Source organism: Colletotrichum godetiae, assembly GCF_030913485.1.
Source record: "Colletotrichum godetiae strain CBS 193.32 chromosome Unknown BDP55scaffold_7, whole genome shotgun sequence".
Lineage (NCBI taxonomy): Eukaryota > Fungi > Ascomycota > Sordariomycetes > Glomerellales > Glomerellaceae > Colletotrichum > Colletotrichum godetiae.
In genome coordinates this window covers 778,397-789,902 of record NW_026851255.1, presented here as the reverse complement: position 1 = coordinate 789,902, position 11,506 = coordinate 778,397, and the positions used below count along the sequence as shown (strand labels likewise).

The window sequence follows — 11,506 nt, the reverse complement described above, 5'->3', positions numbered from 1 at the left end:
GAGCCTTGGCAATAATTCCAACTTGTGATACAATATGACGGAGAATACTGTTACGAATTGTCAACAATTTAGCTTTGAAAAGTTTGAAAGTTTGCAAGGGAAATTTTAACAGAGACTTTACGACTTTATACATGTGCCCACCTTAGTCGCGGCGCAGTTCCAGTCCCAACAGCGACCAACCGACCGTTAGGCAGGTTGCATGAAGCGAAACAGAGACGGGCGCCTAAGCTGCCCCTTGATTGGTTCTAGCACGGGTGTTTCTGCACCATTCGCTGCAGAAAGTAAATAGTATTCTGTTGGTTCCTTCTGTGGGATGCACCGAGAGAACATCGCGAGGTTGCCTCTGGGCCCTCCATTCTCCTTCCAAACAAGCTGTCCGCGCTCACACCGCACACCTGCGATCTACAATTCATACCGTCATCGTCACAACAAAACTGTTGTTGATACTTGCTCACGTTGGTATCTCTATTATGGTCTAGTGACTGCTTATTCCTACAAATATCTGGACTAACTTGGATAATGGACAATTGCGACCGGATAAATCAGGGCAAGTTCTTTGGTTCCTCTAACTAGCAACTGAGAGACCTCCTTACGTCTATGAGGACCGGCCCACAACGTGCATGAACCACGTTGGTAAGAACTCTGAGGAGTAGCCGTAATCTTGATGGTTCCCATTGGAAACTGTTTCTGTAGGCTGTGGCAATGCGGCTTGTCTTGATGAAACCCTTGGTACGGTTGTATTGAACGGCTCAAGATTCATCTAACCTCTTATATTGAATCATCTGAGGCTTATTTCCCGCATCCACCTCAGAGTGTACCGGTCTGTCCACCTGCAGTACATGTAGCTACGCTCTTTCCTTGGTTGAGAACAGACACCTCGTTGGGAGGAATTTCCTGGACGCAGCGACCGAATCGATCGCATTCGCCATCTTTGGAGCCAACGGAGCATGCCGTTCCCACGTTTCCAAACAGGGCACTGCCCTTTCCGTCGATGAAGTTGCGCGGCACCGTAGCTATGTTTATCATATGGTCAGTGGACGGTAACAAGTATTTCGCGTGCTGTGTAGACGATTCAGAGTCGACAAGGAGCTGCTTACCTGCGAAGGCATTGCCAACGGCGAAGGCAGCGACGGTCAAGAAGATAGCGGAGATCTGCATGGTGGCGGTAGTAGTTGTGAATTGACGAAGAATCAAATGTATATGTTGATTACAATAGTTGAAGTGCACCTGGCAGCAGTAGAAGAGAAAAAGACGGAAAGCGATGGCTGGAAGTTGTTTGCTCAAGATCAATGTGGAATAATCGGAAATGCGTTGCCTTTATACGCAGTCACGTCAGGGCAATATGACTCTCATGCACTATAACATATGCATTCTAAGCTTAATTCTTACCTTCTTTCCTTTCCCCAGTCCTCGTGGAGTTGCAGCGCTTGCTTCCTCAAACGATGTCGAGACGCCTGACATCCGCGACAGTGGGTTTGGCCTACTGCTGAATACTTGTTGTCTTATAGACAAGGGATGGGTAAGGCGATGGGCCCGTTGTTCAGCCTCTTGGTTCCGGTGTTAATCAGCGCAGGGAGCTGGAGAATCTGGGTGATCGCTGGCTCTTCTGGGCTAAACTACCGCTAAATCCTTCCTGTCCTTTCGTTTGGTGATTTCTTGGCGCCGGATCCGCGGCAGACATCACATTGGCGCGGGGAGCCCTACCGACGGGATGAAATCAGCCAAGGGCAACGTGGATTCCTGAAACACCAAGTCTCCAGTTCACGCGCTGCCACAAGGAGCTTGGTCGTACGTCTGGCAGCGGATACCTGATCAGTAACTGGACCGTGCTGTCTAGAGGTTTGTAACAATAACTCGCTGAGCAGCATTCTAGAATCAGCCCCTTGCGGGCATGCCGTAGGTGATCTGCTGCTTGACCGGGACAGGTCCCAGTCTCCCACCATTTAGGCTCTGTAGTATACGGCGGAGCTTCTAGGGGCAGTCTGATGCGGGTTGTCAGGCGTGTGTCATTGCGTTTCGAAATCCGGACGAAGGAGTGAGCTCGCAGTACGAGACGGAGGGCTTATTTCTGGCAGCTGCCATCCAATACTATACACTCTCTGCGCTTAATTGACTAGGAGACTAAGTCGCAGAATTAGAGACGAAATAGAACTATCATACGACAGGGCAATGCTTGGGAGCTTGTCGCATCGGACGACGGTGAACGATAGAACCCCGAAAACGTCGATGCATCAAACAATCAAGGTACCCTACTCATCTGTATGTCATGTACAGTGCCGTGGTCTTTGTTCACCATATTATTGTTCAGGTGAGTCGTCTGTTGGATAGACACTCCTGCTGCATTCCCTTCCCTTATTTGACAATGGTCAGAAAGTATCAGGCCTAATGCGGCTGCTTCAACTACATGTACGTGGCGTTGCTGTCTTGGTGAATGAATTACACCTCATGTATCGGGATGGTGCCGATAGAAGAAACGAATATGACCAATCGTTCAGGATACAGGGTTTGCCTTACCACGGGATGCTTTCTCGATTGAGTCAACGTTGGTATGCAGTTGGAAAACTGACACAGTTGTGTTGGTTTCGCATGTCCGTGGGTCCCGCGGTTGCCAAGCGAGTTTTAGCAGATCAACACCCACCGGCAGCTCACCTAGGCATCAGACACACTGCGTGAGCAATGGACGTACGTCAAAGTAAGACGCTGTTTAAGATAGCTACTAACATCGTCACACACTAGTACCCTATCGTAGTTAAATAGTAAGCATGTACATTCCCCACGAGGTGCAACGGCCCCCCTCACTGTTGGCGTGTAGGTAGTTACGCTAAACTGACACCCAAAGTGTTAACAACCTTTCGGTGTCAGTAGGTACTTAGTAGCTAAAGCATACACTGCGGCTTTCCCAATTCAACTCTACAGGGTCCCAAAGTTGCTTCTCGAGGGTCACCGAGGACTCGCCAAAGACAACCTTACAGTCGGCAACATGCCGTTGGTCATTCGTGATACGACCCTTGTCCGCCATCGTATTCACCCACTCCATAATGACTAGGAACGCACTCGTATCCCAGAGTCCGTCCCGCCGAGGAAAGTCCTTGAAGAGCTGGACAATGGCATGTCTCACCTCAGGCAATGTGCACATGAGAAACACAGTACCTAGAGGCCAAGTCGGGCCGTCCTCGATCGTAAAGACTTCTGCTGCCTCTTCGTTATTACGTTGGTCGGCATCATGCGCCTCGAGGATCTGCCTGCTCATCGATATAATATCCATGAACGCCGGAGTGATACGCTTGGTTTCCTCCAGATTGGTCCATCCAGCACAGCGTATCACGCTCCAGAGGTACAAGTAGTGTATTCTGAGACTCAGAGCCTTGTAATAGCCCTTGGGGTTCCATATTTTATCATCCTCTGCTTCGACGGCGAGAGGCTGAAAAGCAAGATGCCAGGCGTCAGTGAAACGTACAAAGCTCCGGACACGTGCCTGAGAGCTGAGCGAGCTGTATTCGTGCGGCGGTTTCTCTGGTAAAGGTGCGGTCGATCCCTCGACCACGAACCCAGTGTACAGCGGTGCATGGTGCTCGACATGGTGGCGGACGACATTCCACCAACGGCGGGCCGCTTCCAGCGTCTCAAACGTCGTGGGCATTTCGTCGACAGCGTATCGCGCCTTGCGTCCGCGGCAACACCACGGGACTCGGCTCTTCGTCTCCTTGGGATGATCTCCGCCGTGGGTCCAGGATTGAAGACTCAGATACTGGAAACTAGTTATCACTTCTTCCAGCAGCGGGCTCGGTTGCGCGCCTTGAATTTGTGGGCACTGGTCAAGGATTCGGGAGCCGTGGTTGATGTGGTTCAGCCCAGCTGCCTTGTTGCCTCGGAAACATTCGAAAATGATAAACAAGAGACACGCTAGTAGTGTACGTTCGAGGGACATCGGTGTTGAGTAAAGGATATTCATCGACTTCGTGTAGTGGAATAGAGCATCCGAGTTGAACCTCCCTCGCCCGAGGAGACGTTGTTCTCGTGTAGTAGCCCCCAGGGCCGCGGCGCCTACGGCCAAAGCTGCGTGTTTGATGGCCGGATCATTCCATGAGAGTTGTGGAATAATCTGAGTGAGTAGATCGGATCGGAACAGGATGGCGGTGTTGGTGAAGGATAGCCAGTAGTCAAAGTGGTCCTTCTCCAGCTGGCTCGAGAAGACGAAAGCCGAGTAGTTTGGCTCCATGAGTACGACATCGAGGGCTTGGTTCTGTCCTTGTTTGGGCTTGGGATACAACAATCGATGTTTAGGTGGAAGCTTGGAGGGCTGAGCTTTGCTTGCTTTATATCCTCCACAATGGCCTTGATACTTCAAGCAAGGTGCGCATGCTGGTCTGCCCTCGTCGCATTTGACGCGGCGAAGCCTAGAAATGATCAGTATCACTACCGAGTACTAATATTGTGTGAGGTCAACCCTCTATATGAGGCTTACTTGCAGGTTACGCAGCCACTGCGAACCTTTGGCTTGCTGGCTCGGACCTGTTGTGGTTTTGAGTCGAGGGCGAACTTGGTGATCATGGGGCTAAGATCTTTCATGGTAACGTGTATTGAACGCCTATAGCTGAATCTCGTGCCGTTCCAGTCTAATCGAATGAAGAATAGGTGGTGCAAAAGACTATCATTGTATGAACCATTGGCGGTTTCGAAATGAAGAATGATGTTGAGTAAAGTGCGGAACGTCAACTGGGATGACAATCCTGAAGCGGGTGATGTTAGCATTTTCGGTTCACCGGTAGGGACTTGCCAGGGTTACCTCCGACGTAAGCACTAGCGCATGTCTGGCCAGATCAATTCTTTATTGCCATGCACACACCACGATAGCGACGATGCAACGGGTCTCTTTATTTTGCTGCCTGGCTCGCTTAAAATCCTTCGAAATCCGGACCCAACGTCCGTCCACCAGCCATTGAAATCGCCTGGACATAACACCTCTCATACCTGTACTGAGATCCGAATGAGGATATATCTTTCAACTCTGGCGCCCAATTCGATTCTTCCTACGTTGTCAGGTCTCTCTCACCCATGTCGACTTCAATCTCGACGACAGAATCAGAGTCCGAATCACGTGGGGCCTGAGTTGTATCCAACATGATCCTAGTGAGAGTGAGCCCTCAGCCAGTAGATTGACATTAGGCTAACCAGACGTCATTGGCCTCAACATGTGATGATCCTAGCTTGCTCAATAACGGCCGTATCAATGTCACATTCTATGATCCTGACGGTTAGCTGGACTGACATACATCAACATGCTGGAGCCAACTCCGGGATCTGCCCACCGGTGAACTTCAACCGCGGCACGCCCAATAGCGAATTAAGATACTGACTTTGTTTAGGCAGCTACCACGAACCTTGCCCTTCAAGAATCTGTCTTTCTATTCGTCTTCCGTCTACTTCTTTGCGCCAGTCAATGTGATTCCAGCTTGAAAACTGAAAACTGAAAACAACAGCAGCAGCAGCCAAGAACTAGCCGTGTTTTGATGGATCATGAACCCCGCCTAGGGCCTTGGGCAAACGTCCCCAGCCTCTGAGCATAGGCCGCAATTCCCTTACTCCACACGAGTGACTATCGACTTCTCACAAACTTGGTGTGCCTTCCATTCGCCACCGTAGCGCCCCGCGTCCCATCGGCTGGGTTCACCTTGTAGATGTTGACGTGGGTAAACGCCAAGCTGCCTCCGACCTTCTCAATCTTGCCCTCGATCTCAATCTCGTCACCCAGCTTGGCGCCTGAGAGGTAGCTGATGTTGATATCGACGCTCACACCCGTCGCCTCGCGGAGGTCCCACGCCGCGATTGCCAAGCCGCCAGCCCAGTCCACGATAGTCGCCGAAACACTGCCGTGGATGCTGCCGGATGTGTTCAGATGGTTGGCAGTAACAGGTAGACGTGCGATGATGAGGCCTTTTGAGGCATGAGTGAGCTTCAGGCCGGGGTTGAAGAGGAAGGCGTAGATTGGGGATGCGTTGCAGCGGGTTGAGATGTAGTTTTCGATGTGAGCGAAGGTGGCGGGGTCCGATTGCGCAGAGGGGCCGGTAGCGGGTGGTGGCTGAGATGGTGTGGAAGACATTGTGAAGCCTTGGGGTGGGTTTCTGACTGCTAGTATTGGTAATGACAGAGTATGAGGTTATTTGCCGAAGGGATTTAAGATGCCGGAGGTCAACGACACTGTTGAGTTGGTTGTTGAGTGACACAATCCGGGAACGGAGGCACGTGCGCCAAATATTTCTTTGCGGTCGGGCGGACTCCGTCCGAAGTCGGTCCGGATGGTCCCACTTTTGCCGCCGATGCGGAAGAACTGAATGTTGTGAACGGTGCTCAACACTGCTCGTCGCAAGCAAAGCGATCAAGGACTGCCAATGGAATAGACATCGAAGTCTACTATAAGAGGTAATTGTTATGAGATACCCTCGACGATTCCCAGCAAGCGGTTAGGAGCTGATCGCATACAAGCAGCAAGAACGATGGAAGCAAATTGAGTTACCCGGAAGGCGTACCCATCTTGAGATGAGATGAGATGAGATGCAACGAACTTGGTCTTGTAGCTGGCAGAACGGCAACTGACGATGCAATGTGGAAGCTGGCACCAGAAACACGGCCTGTCTGCCGTCGGCAATTATGACCAATGAGGACAACACGAGATGAAATGCGCCCCAATCAACTCGGATCAATCGTCGCGACTGCAAAGCGAGTAATGCAATCGCGACATTGTTCGAAGTGACGACATTCGCATGGTGCTGCTCTGTCCAACTTGGGCTGGCGTCAAATGCAGATTTGCCCTTACCGTTGTGTGGAACAATTAGCAACATAATCATTGGACTGGTTTCGGTAGCGTGGAGCCAGTTCCGTGTCAGCAAGCAGGGGTTCCTTTGAGGCCGTTATGTCCGGCCGGTACAAGATGCCATTGCGAGACCCACTCGGAGAGCCGATGTGTATGTTGCCATTGACCGACGTTTGGTATAAGTGAAGAGGATATTCACCATTTTCTGGTGGTTTGTAGGACTCTCTTTCGTAGTGTCACTTCATTCCTTGTGCGTTCTGCTGACAAGATGGCAAAATCAGGCACAGCACCAGCAACGTTTGCGATTGACGAAGATGGTGTTGAAGGGGCGAATGTCCCAATCGTCGTTGACTGGGAAGGAGAAGATGATGCTGAGAAAGCAACGAATTGGTCGGTCTCCAAGAAATGGGTTAACGTACTTCTTATATCGACTCTAACTCTGATCTCGTAAGTTTTCCTATTTACTAGTCGAGTAATGCTGTCACAATGTTAACGATTACTCTCAGTCCTTTCGGCTCCTCAATGTTCGCACCCAGCACAAGCGAGACAATGAGAGAGTTCCACTCCACCAACGTCGACCTCAAATCTTTCAGTGTTTCCATCTTCGTCCTCGGCTATGCCTTCGGACCTTTGCTCCACGGACCACTAAGCGAGCTTTATGGCCGGCTCATTCTGTACCACGTCAACTCTCTCCTCTTCATCCTAGCCAATGTCGCTTGCGCATTGTCGGTTTCTCTGCCGATGCTAATCGTCTTCCGTCTCATCACCGGCCTCGTTGGTTCTTGCCCGTTAGCTATCGGTCCAGCTAGCGTCTCGGACTTGTTCGTCCAGGAGGAACGAGGCAAAGGGCTTGCGGTCTGGAACCTGCCAGTACTTCTTGGCCCTGCCATCGGGCCGTTGGTTGGAAGTTACTTGTCAGCGGCCACTGGGTGGAGATGGGACTTTTGGTTTCTGGCAATTGCGGTATGCACTTCACTTATGCCTCAAATTCTGGTCAGCTGTAGCTTAGAAGTAACAAGATGTCTGACAGATGGGAGCGATCTATATCGCTACGCTATTACTTCTCCGAGAAACTCATTCGCCAACTCTGCTAGAGTGGAAAGCTCGAAGACTGCGCAAGAAGTACGGAAATCCGGAGATCTCATCCATCTTGGCATCAAAAAAGTCTCCGCAGGCCACTTTTCTCAACGCAATCGTTCGACCAACCAGGCTTCTCGTCTACTCACCTATCATTCTCACACTCTCTATCTGTGCTGCAGTGAATTATGGCTTCATCTACATCATCTTCACCACCATGACCTCGACCTTCATGAGCCGATACGGTCTAAGCCACGGCGTCGTTGGTCTGACTTACCTGGGGTTTGGCATTGGCAACATTGTGGGAAACGTGACTCTTGGCGCTCTTTCCGACAAGCTTGTAAAAGCCATGGCCCGCAAAGGAGAGATGAAGCCCGAGTACCGACTCCCGCCACTGATACCGGGAAGCCTCCTGGTTCCCATCGGGTTATTTTTGTATGGTTGGACTCTACAGTACAACGTTCACTTCATGGTGCCCCTGGCTGGCACCTTTTTGGTGGGAGTCGGTACCATTCTTATCTTCATGTCTATCAACTCGTACTTGGTCGATGCCTTTACCGAGCACGCAGCCAGCGCGGTTGCCGCGAGCACCGTGTTGCGTAGCCTTGGCGGAGGATTGCTTCCGCTTTGCGGAGGGAAGTTGTATGAGGCTGTGGGTGATGGATGGGGCAATTCGATTCTTGGGTTTGTTGGGGTTGCTTTTATACCTGCTGTGTGGCTGTTGTACAGGTTTGGAGAACGACTAAGGCTGAGTTCTCGAGTCTAGGCAATGAGAGCCCATACCTCAACATGGAGCCTTCAGCAGTAATTATACCGAGTCATAAAAGTTCTGACCGTAGCTGATACCATTTGCTGACCCAAAGTAACTTATCGTTGGAAAGTCCCAACAGAACAGATCGAACGTAGAGTTTTGCAGTTTTGATACGAAAACTGCTGACAGGATGTTTCCTTCGATAATTTCATGACAACTGAAGGGTCACTAGGGGGCAGGTAGCTTAATATGAAGGTCATCTGCTATTTGCTAGACTGCAATAACGTTGAGTCTCGTTCCTCACAAGCTGTCAGAGCCGGATCAGTCTCATACGGGAGACCTCCTTCGAGATGACCTCCACTGCCTCATTGTTACATGACTCAATGTTAAACCTCCAGAGCGGCACGGCTACCAAACGATTTAAACCTCAACTCTAAACGCCAAAAGCATCCCCAAAAACCAGTCTCAATTCTCAATTCTTAGAACCATGTCTCAACATCTGGCTCACAGCCCAGTCAATCTGCTATCAACTGCATCAACCAATCCGTTGACTGAAGCCGAGCATCGCCCCCAGGCGAGCCGCATACACAGAACCCCCTAATCCAACATGCTGTCAGCCAGCACCCCAATAGAACGGCGTTCTGAGTCCGAGTTTTACCTGCGTTGACTTTTCCGAGCGCATTTCTTCTCTTCTCTAACTTCTTAGCGCGCCTTTTTCTTGCGCCTGCTGTGGCGGTGGCTGCCCCTCTACGTACTGATGGTACCGCATGGGTGGCCGCGGCAGCAGGTGCTTCCCAGTATTGGCTTTGGGATGGAGCGCGGTGGATATCGATGTGTGACAGGTCTCGCTCGATTTCTTCGACGCTGACAGTGTCCTCAGCAGCCTCTACGGTTGTCTCGGTGGTCAAATCGATGGCTGGCTCTACAGGGCGCTTTTCTTTCCGAATGTATTTGGTGCGGAGGTTCTCGCCAAAATTGGCCACTACTTCTGCAGGTACCTGTAACTGAGGCAGGGGAGAGGATCCCGCGTCGGCTGTGTCATCATCAATGTTGGCTCGATCATGATGAGTGCGCTCGTCGTCTGCGTCATCAAACCCGTCAAAAACAATGTCGTCTTTCTGGCTCTCGGCATCAGCAAGGTGGAGCAGGAGATCCTCCTCCTCACTATCGTAGTCGACGTCGTCAATACCGGAGCTGGGAAGATTCTCCCTGTGATTGAGTGCGCAGAGCTCGTTGTTCACCTTTCTTGCTTCGGGCTTGGGTGGCACGGATCCATCGAGAATAACATTCTCCTCCTAAGAATGAATGGTAAACTTGATACCTGACGCAGCACCCAGTTTCCTGACGAATGGGAGACATTGACCAGGACGCTTGAGAGTTCCACAGGGCCCTCGACTGAGATGGATCTCAAAGTGAGGCGCTGCGCCTTGGGGTTTGAGATGTTGACGAAGGCGATCGAGATCTCTGAGCGAGGCGTCGTGCTTCTTATCGATCTTGATGTCGTAGTACTTCAACATCGCATAGGCTATATGTGTGGCCAACTTCTTCTCGATGTGCCCCGCCCGCCAATCGCCGCAATTCTTCGCCGTCATTGGCTTTCCTCCCCCGTCGTAGAAGGTTCGCAGATTCAATCCCAGGTGACGAGCCATGTTCTTGACGCGTTTATGCCACTTGGCGTGGTGGAGAAAGTTCTTCTTGTCTATCTCTCGATGAGGGAGGAATGACTTTCCGCTCACTGTGAGCTTCACGACGTTGAGCTGGTTATTCGCATCCCGCTGGCCGATGAAGCCACAAGTTTTGATGGTGAATGCGTACTTCACGTCCTTCTCGTGGTTGGCACCATGATACTCGATGCTGCCTATGGACTGGAGGATCCGGAAATCTGGTCCAGCTTGTCGGTATATGAACAGGTCTTCGGTAACCTCCCAGATCGCGTACTCGATCCTAGCCTGCTCAGCGCTCAGCCGCATCTGCCCTTGGCCGACTTCGATGAGAGCGTCAAAATGGGGGCAGCCCGCGACCATCCTCTTAAAGAAAAAGATCTTCTCTGGAGGTCTGTCAGAGATGACCGCATTTTCGAGCACTGATGCCTCGTTCTTGATCTCGACGTGCTCCACGTCAGTGTTTGTAGACGTTGGACTTCGAGTTGCGGAAGGCGCGCGGTGCGTGCTGAGGTTGAGTTGGCTTGAAGCACGTGACTCGACGGTGGGCAACGCGACGTCACATGATCGTCGCGCCAGGGCAATAACTAGATGAGATGTTTAGCCAAGTGCTTTCGCGTAACAAGGACAGGCTGTGTTACCAGGACTAGGAGAGCGCCGCTTTTCCCCAGTGCTGGCAGCACCCTGATTGACGGAACGAACGATGTAGTTCATGCCGTCCCCTTCCTTCGGTTAGTGTCGATAAGAATTTGGAACTCGGAAAGTGAAGTCTGATGAGAAGGCTTCTGACTTCAATGTGAGGTTGGAAATGTAGACGTTCTTTATGCTCAAACTTCGAAAAAAGGGTTCCACCTGGGCTCTTTCGTCAAGTCAGTGGTGAGAAGAATAATAGACAGGAAACTGTAGGTGGGAAAGTACGACACGTCGCGAACGCGATAATTGGGAGGGCTAGGCGATGGAAGGTGCATATGGGGCATGGGAGAACTTACCGAGAAGACCGACGAAGTGAGCGATAAATCAACCCTAATTCGCATAAAGGATATGAGATGTTGAGGCAGCGATGGAACGGTCTTCCAACTAGACCGAGTCGCAGAGACTTGTAGCTGCAAAAGATGGGTGAATGAAGCAGAAGCGGCGAGGTTACATGTAAAACACCCGAGAAAGAATAATGAGAGTGTAGGAACGAGCTCAGTGAGTAGGTGCGAC

The 11,506-nt window shown here is 51.1% G+C and overlaps 5 protein-coding genes across 5 annotated transcripts; 1 reads left to right on the top strand and 4 right to left on the bottom strand.

Annotated features, from left to right (window-relative positions):
• Window positions 1-802: 802 nt before the first annotated feature.
• On the bottom strand, window positions 803-1,245 carry BDP55DRAFT_603877 (uncharacterized protein). The gene is made up of 2 exons (XM_060571077.1): window positions 1,098-1,245; window positions 803-1,013 (listed from the first exon to the last, which is right to left on the bottom strand). Exons 1-2 carry the CDS (start codon window positions 1,156-1,158, stop codon window positions 808-810), a joined length of 267 nt encoding a protein of 88 aa, XP_060433609.1. The 5' UTR covers window positions 1,159-1,245; the 3' UTR covers window positions 803-807.
• Window positions 1,246-2,869: 1,624 nt separating this feature from the next.
• BDP55DRAFT_544950 (C6 zinc finger protein) lies at window positions 2,870-4,551 on the bottom strand (the record flags this gene model as incomplete). The annotated part of the gene is made up of 2 exons (XM_060568532.1): window positions 2,870-4,397; window positions 4,466-4,551. The coding sequence occupies 2 exons, from the start codon at window positions 4,549-4,551 to the stop codon at window positions 2,870-2,872; spliced, it is 1,614 nt and encodes a 537-aa protein (XP_060433608.1).
• A 1,045-nt stretch (window positions 4,552-5,596) lies between these two features.
• BDP55DRAFT_545477 (thioesterase superfamily protein) lies at window positions 5,597-6,100 on the bottom strand (the record flags this gene model as incomplete). Its single annotated transcript, XM_060568579.1, has 1 exon — window positions 5,597-6,100. The coding sequence occupies one exon, from the start codon at window positions 6,098-6,100 to the stop codon at window positions 5,597-5,599; it is 504 nt and encodes a 167-aa protein (XP_060433607.1).
• A 979-nt stretch (window positions 6,101-7,079) lies between these two features.
• Window positions 7,080-8,654, top strand: BDP55DRAFT_628448 (major facilitator superfamily domain-containing protein; the record flags this gene model as incomplete). Its single annotated transcript, XM_060571902.1, has 3 exons — window positions 7,080-7,258; window positions 7,318-7,774; window positions 7,842-8,654. 3 exons carry the CDS (start codon window positions 7,080-7,082, stop codon window positions 8,652-8,654), a joined length of 1,449 nt encoding a protein of 482 aa, XP_060433606.1.
• A 500-nt stretch (window positions 8,655-9,154) lies between these two features.
• Window positions 9,155-11,014, bottom strand: BDP55DRAFT_628447 (uncharacterized protein; the record flags this gene model as incomplete). The annotated part of the gene is made up of 3 exons (XM_060571901.1): window positions 9,155-9,934; window positions 9,986-10,887; window positions 10,942-11,014. The coding sequence occupies 3 exons, from the start codon at window positions 11,012-11,014 to the stop codon at window positions 9,155-9,157; spliced, it is 1,755 nt and encodes a 584-aa protein (XP_060433605.1).
• Window positions 11,015-11,506: the final 492 nt, after the last annotated feature.

What these genes read in the sequence shown, in the direction of transcription:
- BDP55DRAFT_603877 (XM_060571077.1), bottom strand. Translation starts at nt 1,158, where the DNA reads ATGCAGATCTCCGCTATCTTCTTGACCGTCGCTGCCTTCGCCGTTGGC. An exon ending in CGTTGGCAATGCCTTCGCAG is followed by an intron (nt 1,014 to 1,097) that starts GTAAGCAGCTCC and finishes TGATAAACATAG; the next exon opens with CTACGGTGCCGCGCAACTTC.